Raw genomic sequence first — 15,753 nt, forward strand, 5'->3', positions numbered from 1 at the left:
GCCTTCACAGTTGAAACACAAAACCGAGCTTAGCTTCTTTTCCTTCAAAACAGAATTGGTTCGGCCACACAGAGAGAAGATAAAACTCATGCAAAACCCAACATGCAAGTACCTCTAGTTCTTCCTTGGTTATCACTCTTCATCAATCCGAGCGCTCCATCCTTGGCTTGCTCTCCAAGATGAATTTCTGGCCCTTGATGCTTCATGATGATGATGACTTCATCTGCTCCAATCTCTGCCTCTTCCATCACTTCGCCACTCTAACTACTTCTTGTGGTGGTTGAGCAGAATCAGAGACAAGCCATGCCTCCAAGAATATCACCTTGCTGGCCGAATCTTCTTCCTTCTTTTTTAGTATGAAGGATCCGAGATTACCTCACCAAATCTTACTACATTTGGTGATTATCTCCGTCACAGCATACTTTTGGTTTTCTTTTTCTTGCCATCATTAACTTGATGGTCTTAATGGTCTTGATGCATGCAGCTTCTTTTTTTCGGTGAGTGTAGCTTAATGTAGCTTCCATGGTTGCTGTGACATGACCGAAGGAAGAAGAAAGAAAGATTAGAGAGAGAAGAAAGAAGATATTCAATGGATTTGATCAAATAATTAATGTAGCAAAGAGAAGGAATAAAAGTGCACTCAAGTTTCCTACTTCCCTTTACTGAGAGGCGTGTAGAATCATTAAAGCCATCAAATCAATTTCTCTCTCTCATTGTTCCAAGGTCTGCAATAACTCCAATTAATAAAATTTGGATTCCATCAAGGAATAAAAGTGATATCTGTTGGAGCATGCAACAACATGATCAAAGGAGTGGGTTTTATTTGGAGCATGCAACAACATTAATGCAACAACAAGGAATAAAAGTGATATCCCATCTCCCTTTTTTTTTTATTTCGGACCAAGCAAGTTGGTTATACACCAACAATAGATTTGGGCTTGCACATTTAAATCTAGCCCAAACCAATTCAGCCACAATGATTAAAACCATTTGTATGAATGCTGAATAATTTTTAATCAAACTGGGCTTGCTGTAGATTTCCTTTATTTTCGGCCCAACACAAAATCTGCACAACAAAATTATTAATTAAGCAAGTATGAATTAAGATCAAATTAATAATTTTGTAATTAATTATTTTAATAATGTTTGTTCATCATCAAAATTAAGTTAGAGTTTTCCAAACTCATCAATCTCCCCCTTGATGACAAACATTATTAAAATTGAAATGGAAAGAAATTTAAAGATTGAGTAAAGAATACTTCCTTTGAATTTGAATTTCTCCCCCTTTCTAAATGTCACATGGCTCCCCCTTAATGTATGCTTATTTTACCAAGGAAAGCATTATCCTGTAACAATTTTGAAATCAAGCTTGAAGTAACAATATTATTCAACATATTAATTTTGAAATGTTGAATGCTTGATTTATGAGCAGAGTTTGGTGATATACAAAACTCATTTGTTATCAATAAATTGATTATCTGCTCAAAGCTTTACACATATCAACTGAGCACAAAACAATGTTGTTCAAAAAATTTCAATTATTTTCCACTCATCACCTCTCAATACTTAAAACAATATCGTTTCAATTGTATTTAGATATCAGATAGAAAAAAACGACATTTACAAGTTTAGTATGGTTTCCGTCTAACTACGCAATCAATCTATTACCAAAAAATACCTCAAGAACGATAGTTGTTAAATTCAAAATAAATTTGAAATAATTTTAAATTTAAGAACGAAATCAAAGTTCAGTTGCAAATTCAATAACTACTTTAAAATTTAACTCGTTTAACCAAATATATATGACTATCTGAAATTTCACCATGTCATTTATATGTTAGTATTTCACAAATTAAAATGTTTGTATTTTGTGTATTTGACGTGTGCGTGGGTCACGGTCTTGAAGACACTTCAATGTTACTGTACCGGTACTCGAACTTATTCAACTTCTTGAATTAAGACAAGTCAATATAATCCTCAATATTTAGTAAGAAAGTTAAGAACACAATAGAATACAAGAGAAAAAGAAGTTTTGGTGGAAAAAATACTTTATTGCTCAAGTGTTTGTTACAAATGATTCACACATGACTTACACACCAAAACTCTAACTCTCACCTCCTATTTATAACCACACCTTCTTAATGAATGTTTAAAATTAAATCTAATCAACGGTTCAGATTAATCATCCAGAACTTTTATTACAAATATCTATCTTACCACAATTTTTTAAATACTTTTAAATTATTCCATATTATTTTTTATAATTCTATATGTACATTCTGACTCTTTTAAATTACTCTATGATCTTTTAAAATTTTTTAGATTTTCTAAAATATTTTAAAATTTTTTAAAATATTTTAAAATCATTTAAAACATTCTTAAACATTTTAAAAGAATATATAAATACTATTAAAAACATTTCAAGTGTTTCGAAAAATACCGGTACACCAATTATTTTAACCATTAATTTTAAATAATATATATTATATACTTTTTTTATAATTCAAATCAACGATTAAAATAATGGTCGTGTACTTCTCGGTATACTTAAAATGCTTCCGATACTATTAAATATAACTTTCTAAAATTTGACCGTGACAATCAGCAATGATGAAAAAGAGTAAGATTTAAGAGAGGGAATGAGACAGAGGAAGCCGGAAAGTTTGGACGAATGAGAAAGAGGCGCGTGTGTATCCTTCGTTTCACGTTAACCACTTGCTCGTGCAGTCGTGTCTCATTCCGGTCCCCAATACCTTACACCGACCTAAAGCCCAAAACCAGAGGGCTTGAAGCCTTCTCAATTCTTCCTCTTCCCTTTTAATACACTCCTTCTACTTCTTCATTCTTCTACATCTTCTCTGCAAATGCTTCTTTGATCCAAAGGTAACCACCTCGCCCTCCCTCTCCGCATTTTTCCTAATCACTGCTATGCAATTCTAGGATCGAAATAGCATCTTCAATGAAGTCATAACCCTCATTAATACCTCTCATTCCTTTTAATTATTCTTTCTTCAATGAAGTCATAACCCTCATTATTCTGTTTTCGACATGGAATGTTTATTCAACTTCACCCGCCTTTGCTTCTAAAAAATGCTTACTCTCTTGTCTCCCTCATATTCGTATTATTATTAGTTAGGGATTCAGGAATTGCTTTCTGCATCTCAGTTGGAAAAATGCTACCTTTTCTCTAATTCATAGCTCATTGCACCTTCTCTTTAGTGGATTCAAGGAAATGCTAACCAAATCTAACTACAGTCTCGAGAGAATTCTGTAGAAAAGGTTTATATTTCGACAGCATCAAGCAAGTCATTCCCAGACCTAAATTCAACATGAACTTAACAAACTCTTAACACTGTATTACTGTACAGTTAAAAATGAATTTCATTTGGTTTTTGAATGCATGTAGTTTAAGCTCTCGAGGCTGGTAAAGGACTAAAGCCAAGGGTTGCTTCACCAGCTACAACGATGTTGCTTCATTTTTTCCTAGCTTCCTTTGTGTTCCTCAGCTCTGTCAAAGATGGGAGTGCCAGGATCACAAGCTCTTTCGTTCGCTCAGAGTATCCATCCGCCGACATCCCCCTCGACCATGAAGCATTTGCAGTTCCAAGGGGTTACAATGCACCTCAACAAGTAAGTTTTGAAATAATATTAATGACGATAATGTTATAAGCTAATGACTCGCTGCCTTAATTAAATCTGTTTAGGTACATATCACCCAAGGTGACTATGATGGAAAAGCAGTGATCATCTCCTGGGTGACAACTGATGAACCAGGATCCTGCAAAGTGCAATATGGAACATCAGAGAACAAACTTCAAGATTCTGCAGATGGCTCATTTACAAACTACACTTTCTATCAATACAAGTCTGGTTTCATTCATCAGTGCCTTATTGAAGATCTTGAGGTAATATTTTGATCAAATTGGAAAGTAGAACTATCATCAGCGGCATTCCATTGCAGTGTCAAAATTAAAAATTGAGAACGAAAATCCAGCTCTTGTCATGTGTTTTAACTTTCATAAGATTACACTATCTTTGTATAATTGTCATCTCACATTGTAGCTTTTGTTCATTTAATGTTCATTGATCTCCCCTTTTCAGTATGACACTAAATACTATTACAGAATAGGAAGTGGTGATTCTTCTCGAGATTTTTGGTTCAAAACACCTCCCAAAGTGGGGCCAGATGCTCCCTACAAATTTGGAATCATTGGTAAGTTGTCTTTTTTTTTTTCCATGTTTGTTCAACTACAACATGGTTTTTACATCCTGGATTTTAGATTCATTCATAAATAAATTATTGTATGCACATTGCAGGTGATTTGGGCCAGACATTTAATTCGCTTTCCACACTTGATCACTACATTGAGAGCGGAGCTGAGACTGTGCTGTTTGTTGGGGATCTTTCTTATGCTGATAGGTATCAGTACAATGATGTTGGTCAGCGGTGGGATACATGGGGCCGGTTTGTTGAAAAAAGTACAGCATATCAACCATGGATTTGGTCTGCTGGAAATCATGAAATAGATTACATGCCCTATATGGTAGAGTACTAACCTGAGTCTGGGATGAGTATTGGTTATTCTTTTTCTGCACTAGTAGAGTAAAATGAAGTGATTACTTTATGCACCTATAGAATGGTAAAATCTAATTGTGGCCCTTTTCTCTTTTATCTATTGGAGGGTATGTGAAAAAGTGCACTCTATCCTACGACTAAACTACCATGTCTGGTACAGGGGAACTGTGTGATCATTTTCTTGAGTGATGTGTGATTTTTACCGATAGAATCATATTTTATTTTCCAGTGATGTTCTCTTACATTGCAAAGCTGAACTGATATTGATGCATGCTTATTTACTAAATGCAAACTATGGTTTGAGCTAGATGTCTTCTTTGTTTCGTGCCACCCTTGCTATTTTCTGTGGTTTTGTAGCAAATTTAATATGATTAAAACTTATTTTATACAGAAAAAGTCATCGACTGTTTTGTTGCTCAGACCCAATAGTTGTGTTGATAAAGTAAATTTCAAGAGCTTTGTTGCAAATGTTTCAAATGTTTCTAAATTATAAGACTTCCATTTTCTCTTGTTGCAAATGTTTCAAAATTTCAAACTCTTTGCATTGGATGTTATGGACCTGGCCTAATATTCCTCAACACATATGCATGTTCAGGGAGAAGTTGTTCCTTTCAGGAATTTTCTTAACCGATTTCCTACTCCTTATTTGGCCTCCAAAAGCAGCAACCCCCTCTGGTATGCAATCCGGCGTGCATCTGCTCATATTATTGTGATATCCAGCTATTCACCTTTTGGTAACAAATCTCCTCTTTCATTTATTTATTGATTTTCTGTACATGTTGATTATCTGTCTATATGTCATCTTGGACCACACTGTTATGAAAAATGCTATGTATCTATGATGTCACGAAATCCCTAATCTCTCACTGACAAAAAAAAAAAAAAAAAAAAGAAGAAGAAGCTGGTTATCTGCTATATTCTAGTACATAGTTTCGCAACTTTGGTTTCATAGTATTCATAACCATAAAAAGCATGTGTTAGGTGAAACATGCATGATGTAGAGCAATAAGGAGCAAATGCTTCTATCTTCATTCTAAATTTACGAAAAAAATGTCCTCTTGATCACTTAAAAAGAAAGTGACCTGATTAGTTATTAGTTTATCTTTAACAATGTTGGTGACCCACTTTTTTGTTTTTTCGGCCTTAGAAGTATCATATAGTAACGGAAAGTTTTCAAGTATACCGTTGTATCGATATTTCAGTGATTTTTAACCGTTGATCTTAATTATATATATTATATATATTTTTTATAATTAAGATTAACGGTTAAAAATCAGTGAAACACCGGTATGACGGTACACTTGAAAATTTTCCGTAAGTAAGAGCCCATCTGTACTAGTTGCAAAAGAACTGTGATCTTTTTGCTGTACTTGCTGTTCTTTTTCAAAATGTTATTGTACAGTGTACTGTATGTGTATGTGAGTGTTATATATTCCTAACAATATTGATATTTCATGACAGTGAAGTACACACCTCAGTGGACTTGGCTCAAAGATGAGCTCAAGCGAGTTGATCGGGAGAAGACACCTTGGCTCATTGTTCTAATGCATGTGCCACTCTACAACAGTAATGAAGCGCATTACATGGAGGGTGAAAGCATGCGAGCAGCTTTCGAGAGCTGGTTCATCGATCATAAAGTTGATGTGATCTTTGCTGGTCATGTTCATGCTTATGAAAGATCGGTACGGTTTCTACTCCTTTTTTCTTTCCCTGATATGGTTTTTGTCCTTGCACTACACAGACGATAGATAGCATGTGAATACGTGATTTTGGAGATACTAGCAGTTTAGGATAGAGAATATTGATATTTTCCCGTCAGAAAAAGTAAATTATACTTAAAGTGTTGTATCCTTGTGATATCTTACTATATTCTCAATAGTCAAATTTTTTTGCCCGCTTTTTCAGTATCGTTACTCCAATGTTGACTACAACATCACCAGCGGTCACCGGTATCCCGTACCGGACAAATCAGCACCTATTTACATAACAGTTGGAGATGGAGGAAATCAAGAAGGTCTTGCTTCAAGGTGAGTTAAATTGCTTTGACTTTGTCCAGTATAGGCAGCTAATCTTGTTCAAAAAAGATCACTTAATATTTGCTTTCATTTCTAGTTAATCTCTTCAAGGTTCGTGTCCATTGTAATCGTTTTATCAATGATGTAATGTGATTTTCACTTTTCAAACCTTTTATTGGCTAAGGTTTACCGAACCACAGCCTCAATACTCTGCGTTTCGAGAAGCCAGCTATGGACACTCCACTCTGGAGATAATGAATAGGACCCATGCTGTCTACCACTGGAATCGCAATGATGATGGCAAGAAAGTCAAAACTGACTCATTCGTGTTGCATAACCAGTATTGGTAGGTTCATTTTTCACTAATCTGTAAATGAATGATGCATCTTCTTGTTACGAGGCTTATTATGTTAAAGCTTTATGTTAGAGCCGTATGATAATTCCCATTTTCTTGTATTTACAGGGGAAGTCATAGGAGAAGAAAGCTGAACAAGCATCTTCTAGTGAGGCTATTTGATGCAGATACAATTACCACCATCTAAGAGAGTAGCTTGAAGAATGCATGTGTTGGGGGTAGTGAAGAAAAATAGTGTCATAAACGCTCGCTCACTAGTATATTCTGCTCAATAGTTTTGGGATGAGTGAAATACAGGTCTCTGGAAATGTAATAAGCGTGTGCTTATCATGCTAATGATTGTTAGATCACAAGATTGCAGCTGAAGAGGAAAAAGCCTAAACCAAATTAATAAATAGTGTGTACCATTAAGTAGAAGGATGATCAAGTCACCAGTCCGAGACTTGTTTTCATTAATGTGTTACTATTTGGAGATGAGGACTGAGGGATGGAGGGAAAATAATCAACGTTATGCGTCAAAGTATAATTACCTTTCTTCAAGTGTAATGTAACGGGGACGTGCATATAAAATTCAATTCAACTGCTTTTATTATTATTATTATTATTATTATTATTATTATTATTATTATTATTATTATTATGATTTCAGTTTCAGTACTCAGCAAGATTTATACCTATATATAAATTTTTGTTTCTCTCACAATTTTAGTTATTGTCAATAATCAAATCTGATACCACAGTTTTGTAGGTGGCTGAATAGAATAGCAATTTTAAATGAGATCGTGGCCTTTTAAAGATTTTTTTCCTTTAACTATAATGATATCAAAGTATATAAAAAGATGGCAAAAGTTTATTTTATAAATAGAAATCGATTTTAGGTTTCACAATTGTTTTGGATGTGTATATGACGTTGGACAGAAAACAGCAGGTCGATAAAATATAAGCATGACAAGAGGCGGTGGCTTAGAGGTTAGAGCTAATGATCAAAGCAATTAACAGCGCAAGAAGATTTCAAGGGATAATGTGGTACAAAAATGTTTATATCTTTACCATGTTTGATGAGTATGTACATTGCTTATTGTAACCAGTAGAAAGATTCAAAATACACAATACAATAGCAGAAGTATGTTGGTGACAATATGGTCTACGTTATGCACAACTGTATTCTCTATGAACTTACATATTGTGTCAGAAACTCAAGAATCACGGTAAATTGGTTGAGGCATCCACTTGAGATGCAAATTCAAATAACCAGATTTTGCACCTTCAAGCTCAAAACGTTCTTTGTATTCCCCCTCCAATATGACCCTAGTAAGCGTCAATATGCATCTTCCCATATAATCCTGCATCAATTAAGGGCGCAACCATCAGAAAATGATAAATTGACATATCTTTTTTTTTGTGTGTGGGCAGAAGACACATCCATAGATTTATAACCTCCATTCAGCTGTTAATGCTCTTGATACAACATTGTCAGTCCACACATTGGTATATAAACTTTAGAGCCAATTGGCTTTAAACTCATTGAGACAATTAAAAAATGGGGCAATCTTGGTAACTAATTGAACAAACGGTGCATATATTTTACCTTTCCGAATGTGTCATGGTCATACACTTCCACCATTAGCATATCATGTAATCCATCCTCAACGACGAAGTCAAATGTTTGATTCCAAACAGGATTCAAGCAGTCATTGACAACCTGTGAATTTAACAAGCTTCCTGGGTCAAGTAAGTTCATAATGTATTGATAATTAACTAAGCTGCAATAATATAAAGCAGCGGAAAACATGAAATGCACCATTCTAGATATCATCCACAATTCCCCCATAATCCACCCCAAGAGTAAAGGAAAAAGATATAAAAGTAAGTATAATAGAGTTCGTTAACCATATCTATATTTGTTTCAGACCCATTTCTATGATTCTCGAAATGATCCTGAAGTGCAAGTTACTTTTTGTACTTGGTCCATCAAAATGAGAAGACCATACCCTGGTTTTATTTTTAGTTTCTGCTTTCTTCAAACTAAGAACAACAAAAGGATCAGATTTCCCCAGGAGATCGGTTGCAGGCAAATCTTCAGCAGATATCACTGTAACAGAAAGGACTCCTCTAATAATAACCTCCTTTCTCTTCTGTGTAAATTCATTTTCATTTCCATTAGACTCTATTCCATTTGTTGAACTTTTGAGAACCTTTTCCAAGGATGTCATTGAGTACTTGGGAGCAAATGGGTTGGTAAAGCTATTCTCCATGCCAAAAGGAATGTACAAAAGCTCCAAATGTACCTGAGCATATAGAACAAAAATTAAGAGAAAAACAAAATCTATTTTTTATGTCAGACATATAGGGGAAAATATGTTTTTAACATTTTTTTTTATATAAACAAAAGTTTTCAAACAGAAAATGAATATAATTTCAAACATTATTGATTAGTACCATTCAGTTTTTGAACTATGGAAAGCAAAAGCATCTACACTTCAAAAATGATATTACATCTTTGTGGTTTAAAATGGACAAGTGCTCAGTGTGAATGAAAGAGGGTCACTTAATAAAAAAAAGAAAGAGACTCCAGTTGCAAAGTGCATAATCCCATTTCTACATGAAGCAACCAAGTTATTTTTCGAATAACTGTTGTATATACCACCCAATGCATGGAGCCAACAAGCTAATTTTTTCTCATAATATATAGGAAGATAAGACAATTGACAAACTAACAATCCCAGAAGGATAGGTTGATCAAATAGACTTTATTTATCATCTAAGGTTCTTAGAAAGTCATCTGATGGTAAATTTTCCAACAAAATAGGAATTCTCACCTGCCCTCTGTTCTTGTTATCTCTTTGGATCTCCAAATCCTTAACCAACTTCAACCACTTATCGTTAACTTTACCAGGCTCAAGTTCACTAAGCTTGACATGAGCACACCCAATCAATTCAGATGATTGTAAACCTTCAGAATCAAAGATTTTAACTACTAAGTGCTGAGTGGACTGATCTTCAACAATAAAATCAAAGTGTTCGTTCCAAATAGGATTCAAATCATTGTTCTGCAGGGAAGAAGAAGAAAGAGTGTGATTTCTTCCACAATTTAATAAATTAAATGCTTGTAAAAGAATGGTATATAATAGAGACAGAAAAGGGATGGATGAATCTAACTTACAATTGTCTTGCTAGTCTTCATTCTGTCACGTAAAGGCCGTATGTATAAGACAGCATATGGATCCGATTTCCCAATGATATCCTTGTTTGTCAATTCCCTTGCTTGCACAAGCTTTACCTCTAATATCCCGACAGGCTTCAACTCCAGATCACTGGACCATAAAATACAGTGAGGACCAAAATGGCAAATCTGGAATATAGCAAACCAATATCATACCAAAGTATCTTCTGATTTGTAGTTAAAGTACTCCTATAACTTGAATACCTGTAGTCTCCAGGCAAGATAGTTACAACTTTTCTCACAGGCCATGTAATAGAATCTTCAACAGCATCCCGAATTGCCCCCTGAAACAATATAGTAGACCTAATTATTATAAAACACCTTATTTTAGGCACATAACCAATTCATCTTAGAGGCAGGAATTGGAAATGGTGGTAGCAGTTCAAACCTCAATTGCATCGTATAATCCAGGGATTGCTGATATGTCACCGCCAACGACTTTCAACGTAAAATCCAAGTTTTTCTGAAAGTTAAAAGTTCTGAAAAATTAAATATATTACACATAGGTTCCTGAGCTTTTCAGGTCTTTGTAGAAATATGGCTTGGCAAGTGGACAAACTGAGAATGTTGGGATGAAGGCACTGCATGCAGTCAGTGTGGGTGTATTTGAGAACACTAAATATACGAGCTATGAGCAAAGAGACAGTTCCCATGGCAAGTACCTCAGATCAAGTCAGAATTAACACGCTTACTGTTGTGTCTAGCCTTGTCTAATATGTAAGAAATTTAATAAACACCTAAATGCAATTTTTTTATATATTATTTGGATGATCTTGCAAAAGCATATAACCTCAGTTTAACTTGACTGAAAATGAACCTCAAGATTGCATTTGGCCCCATTCGATACCACCATTGGAAGCCTAATACTAATGCAGATGCACTGAAACACATGGAAAGTGCCTAAATTCATGAAAAAAATATCGTACCTTGTGTCTTAAAGAATAGCTAATGGCTCCAAAACCAGGAAATTCATCAACTAGTGGCTTAAAAATCAATCTGAAAACACCTGTAAATCCTATATTTTTTACCTGAAACGAGAGAGGAGCAAGAACGCAAAATCAACTATAACCGTTCAAGGAGCACATCAATCCTTCTTTCATTTTTGGATGGAAATGATTAAATGAATACATCAACTTAATATCGTGACTTGTGTAAACGAATGATGTTTGAAATTTAGAAAGCCTCAATCATAAACATTTCTATACATTGGCAAAATTAGCAGGGAAACTGAATATAAGGACTGGAGAAATGGACGTCAAAATAAATAAGTAGGCAACCGGTTAATTTGAAGAGATCTAATCAGATACACCGCAATAAGTAAAAGTGAAGACATTCACCTGCACTGGTAGTGCAACACCAAGCAGAGTTTTAATATCAAGTATAATGCTTGGATTGCCATCCCACTGCATTTCCAACTCCATTGTAACACCATCCCCACCATCTTCAATTATAGAAACCCCTAAAGAACAGCGAAATTTCATGACATCCATTAGCAGAAGCTCCAGTAAGAAACATTCGAACTAAGATGAATAACACGATTGCATAAAACAAACAAAACACGTAGTCCACATTCTAGAAAACAAATAACCATTCTAAATTTCAATTGAAGCAAATGAAAGACTGAATTAAGAAAATTCCAAACCTGTAAACTGCGGTGCAACAGTGCCAAGAGTAAACTTGGAAAACTTGAGAGAAGCCAATATAATAGGTCTGTATTGTTCTAGAATCGGTTCCACCGACATCTTTATGAGCTCAGAAGCAGCCTAACAGTACCACCAGATTCATGTCGACATTAATAAATTATAGAAAGAAACCAAAACAAAACAAAAAGAGTTATGAATTAGGCGAATTAATGAACCACAATCCAAGATATGTTCATTAACCAGAAGTCATAATGAGAGTGAAGTTGAAGTTACTTCATTAACATAGGGCCAGATCTTAGTAAGATGCGAGTTGAGCCACGTTAACTGAAGAAACACAAACACAAAAACAAGAAAAGAAAGTGAACAGTGTGAGAGTCTAACGAATGAGTTAATTAATTGCCAGATGCAAAGAATACGAACAAGAAGAGAGAGCATAACTTCTGGCGGTTGGAGAAGACGACCCAAGAAGGGTAGAACTGAGGCGGGAGGAGCTTTCTGGAATCTTCGACGGACATCCTGGCGAAGGCGGCGATGGTGGCGGCGAGCTGAGATCGCTGCTTGGAGCGAGCATTCTCTGAGCGGACGAATCCGACGATGACGGCGAGCCCCACCACTACCCCCACCACCAACCCAAACACGAAACCCATCCTTTTCTTTTTCTTTGCTTCCTTCTACAGTCACACCGATTCTGTGCTTGTTTGTGATCCCGGGGAGGAAAAACGTGTGATAACGATGCTCCTTCTCTCTCTTTCAGTGATAAGAATGAAATGAATCACAATAATTGTTACTACAGTAACCAGTGGAGTAGTACTTGTACGGAAGCGGTGATTACTGATTAGTGATAGTGTTTATTGTTAAGCGGGAGCTTAATTTTACAACTTAGAAGTTGATTACGGTTTAATCGAGGTAGAGCCAGACAGCGAAACCACCTCATTAGTTATTACTGCAATTAACTAAAACTCTGACTTTGGTCTACGTTCTTTTTCTTTTCTTTTTCATTGGAAGTCAGAGAGTCACGCCACCCACGCACTCTTTGTTGCGTTAAATTGAATTTCTTCCGTTTATTGAGGTTTAAGCCGTCCCACCAATGGAATATCGCCATGTCAGCATTTATTTTTAATTAGTAAACATAATTAATTAATAAAAAAGTATAGGAGGCCAGCATTTTTATTAAAATTTGACCAATATTTAATCATCAAAAGAAAAATGAATAATTTTATACCGTTAGATGTTATCTCATACCATTAAAAATATTGATAATGACTAATTAATGACTATATATCACAAATTTTACTGATCCTCTAGCATTCCTCTTAATTAATTACTCATCCATTTTCGACTGAAGATAATGGAAATAGGGATCCGTCTACTCATGTAATGTTGTTGAGATCTTTTTATATTTTATATGATTTTAAAGAAAATTTTCCATTTTTGAGGATAACGTGAATGGTTATATGTGGATACGCATGACTAGGTCACCTTTGGTCCCTTGCATTTTATAGGAAGCGTTAAAAGATTGCTACATGACAATATTGGCTAGAAATCTATAATTGATATTTTTTAAGTCCAGTCTTAAGTTTTAAGGACATGTAGTTTAAATTTAGGTCCCCACTGCCAAGGTGACGAGTATATACAAATTAACAAATACTATGTAGACAAGAACAAAAATTACTTGAGAAATGATTAGTACTTGACCTAGACTATATTGGCCTGATGACAAATCCTAAAATTGTGACAAATGGACTCTTCTGTTTTCTGAAAAGGACATTTTCTTGTTGAGCAGGTTTCCAGCTCTGTAGTGCACCAATCGCCAATTGCCATTTGGAGATATGAAACTAAATAAAAGGAACTTTTCGATGGGTACAAAATTGAAAAAAAAAAACTTTTCTTCTTAGTCAACAAAAAAGTTTATTTCGTATAAAAGGGAAAGGCGGTCGTTAATAAATTATTCTTGAAAGCGTAATTTGGGAGCACAAGATCACAAGGATAAGCTTCCTGTAAAAAAGAAATACTACAAGATGAATGTTTGTTTTTATTATTATCTGTGTGACGTGATTTTATATTTTTGGTTAAGTGTGTGGACTGTGGAGAGGCATTTTTATTATTGTAATTTGTAAAGAGGCTTTTAACTATGGGCTACATGGGCTTGAGCTTGCTCTGATAAATGAAAAGTGTAGCCCATTATATAAGGTTTTCATTGGTTTAGAACCAAAACATAACTGGGCTCCTCATAGTCGAAACCCAATAACAAATATCACTACATCAACCCCTTGACACCCAAAAAAAATATCTAGTTGATTCATTAATTCGCTTAAATAAGTGTCACTCATTCGGATTCATCCCTAAAAAATTAGTCATTGACATATAGCATCTCTATATGCCTCTTGCAAGTTGCACTCAGGTTCAAATCCCAGCTAAGACTGGATGTTGTTTAAGAACCCATAGTGTGTACTCATATAGTATGTGTAAGTGTGTTGTACGAGTGTGTGATGCATAAGTGTAATGCCTAGAATGAGAGAATGTACAATTCACTTGACAAATAAAAAAAAAAGTCTTTAAAAACAACTCTCTCTTGACATTTTCAGGAAAAAAAATTAATATATATATATATATATGAAAAAAAAAGAATTAAGGAAGCAAGTGATAATAATGTTACATACATGTTATTATTGTTCCTTGTCAGCTCATAAATGGCTTCAATAATATAGCCACCCTAACAATGAAATAAAAAGGTGCAGCACATTATTATGAGAGATCACTGATAAATGATATAATGCGTTTCCAGTTCCACACCACTCATTACCATGCCCATGTCCTAGCTATAAATTCAGAAATCAAATTTGTAAGGTAGTAGCTAGTAATAACAAGTAACTTTAATTTATCATAATTGATATACATGATGACGTTATATACATATATACGCTCCCGTTCCCAATAATATGATCACTATTTACATACATTATTCCCTTCTAGGAGAAGTTGTGATTATTATGATGATATTGGAATGTGAAATGAATCATTAAGATGCAGCAGGAACAATCAGTAGATGTATCATTTACATCATTTATCTTCATGATAGAAGCAACTTGACTTGATGAATAATAATATAAACGAGACAGAAACCTCAAACATACCCCACTTGAATCAATTGTGGTTGGTTACACCTAGGTGCTTATCTAATGGTCTTCCTTTGAACGGAAGGTTAGTTATCTAATCTAATGCAATTATTATTGCGTATGCATGTGTTGTGAAACAATTTCGTGAATGTACCAAACACATAAGGAAGCTTCCCTCATTGCTCACTGCGTCCTAGTGTGCTATTGCTAATTAAAACCGAGACACTTGTAGAGTAGATTATGTTAAATGTTTACTTCATTTAATTATGATTACTTATTTTATTTATTTTAAAAAAATAATATTAAATTGATGTTTTATTTATTTATACGTAATATTTTCTTTTCAAACTCTAGTAATTTTTTTTGTTTAAAATAAAATAATATCTAAAGTTTAAAAAAGAATTTCCTTTAATCTATATCTATATCCATTTGAAAGTACAGTTCTGCCTTTGCGGGATATATGTGCTAGACCCTAAAACGGAATTAAAAATATTATTTATATACTAAAATTAATAATTAAAATCAGTGATAATATATTTATATATAAATATATATGTAATTTAATTTATTTTTAATGTATATTTATATTTTAATATATATTTTATATTAGTAATTTATTTTAGTAGTTAATTTTAGTATATAAATAATATAATTTAAAAAGGAATAAACGAGTAATTACCTTAACATTTCGTCCCCTGTTTTATTTGCGTGTCTTCTTTCACCGCATGTTTCTCTGGTGAAGATCCAACAAAAAGAATTGAAAATCGAAATCTCAATATTCTCGTTAATAAATGAATAGATATAAAACGTTATGAACCATTTAGA

At 34.2% G+C, this 15,753-nt stretch overlaps 2 protein-coding genes across 2 annotated transcripts; one reads left to right on the forward strand and one right to left on the reverse strand.

The window, feature by feature from the left end:
- Positions 1-2,596: 2,596 nt before the first annotated feature.
- Positions 2,597-7,544, forward strand: LOC112701564 (bifunctional purple acid phosphatase 26). Its single transcript, XM_025752306.3, has 10 exons — positions 2,597-2,883; positions 3,407-3,630; positions 3,705-3,905; positions 4,102-4,213; positions 4,318-4,544; positions 5,172-5,310; positions 6,038-6,258; positions 6,482-6,603; positions 6,776-6,937; positions 7,055-7,544. Exons 2-10 carry the CDS (start codon positions 3,466-3,468, stop codon positions 7,131-7,133), a joined length of 1,428 nt encoding a protein of 475 aa, XP_025608091.1. The 5' UTR covers positions 2,597-2,883; positions 3,407-3,465; the 3' UTR covers positions 7,134-7,544.
- A 411-nt stretch (positions 7,545-7,955) lies between these two features.
- On the reverse strand, positions 7,956-12,601 carry LOC112701557 (synaptotagmin-5). Its single transcript, XM_072200204.1, has 12 exons — positions 12,247-12,601; positions 12,086-12,133; positions 11,812-11,932; positions 11,507-11,628; positions 11,096-11,197; positions 10,558-10,632; positions 10,374-10,453; positions 10,110-10,260; positions 9,766-9,996; positions 8,938-9,234; positions 8,535-8,648; positions 7,956-8,289 (listed from the first exon to the last, which is right to left on the reverse strand). Exons 1-12 carry the CDS (start codon positions 12,457-12,459, stop codon positions 8,143-8,145), a joined length of 1,701 nt encoding a protein of 566 aa, XP_072056305.1. The 5' UTR covers positions 12,460-12,601; the 3' UTR covers positions 7,956-8,142.
- Positions 12,602-15,753: the final 3,152 nt, after the last annotated feature.

The sequence above is a fragment of the Arachis hypogaea genome, chromosome 1 (assembly GCF_003086295.3).
Source record: "Arachis hypogaea cultivar Tifrunner chromosome 1, arahy.Tifrunner.gnm2.J5K5, whole genome shotgun sequence".
Classification (NCBI taxonomy): domain Eukaryota; kingdom Viridiplantae; phylum Streptophyta; class Magnoliopsida; order Fabales; family Fabaceae; genus Arachis; species Arachis hypogaea.

Coding starts and splice junctions, on each gene's coding strand:
- LOC112701564 (XM_025752306.3), top strand. CDS start 3,466: ATGTTGCTTCATTTTTTCCTAGCTTCCTTTGTGTTCCTCAGCTCTGTC. Junction 5,311..6,037: donor ATCCAGCTATTCACCTTTTG/GTAACAAATCTC, acceptor ATTTCATGACAG/TGAAGTACACACCTCAGTGG. Junction 6,938..7,054: donor GTGTTGCATAACCAGTATTG/GTAGGTTCATTT, acceptor TTGTATTTACAG/GGGAAGTCATAGGAGAAGAA.
- LOC112701557 (XM_072200204.1), bottom strand. CDS start 12,459: ATGGGTTTCGTGTTTGGGTTGGTGGTGGGGGTAGTGGTGGGGCTCGCC. Junction 12,134..12,246: donor TCTCCAACCGCCAGAAGTTA/TGCTCTCTCTTC, acceptor TTTCTTCAGTTA/ACGTGGCTCAACTCGCATCT. Junction 9,235..9,765: donor ATAACAAGAACAGAGGGCAG/GTGAGAATTCCT, acceptor CTATATGCTCAG/GTACATTTGGAGCTTTTGTA.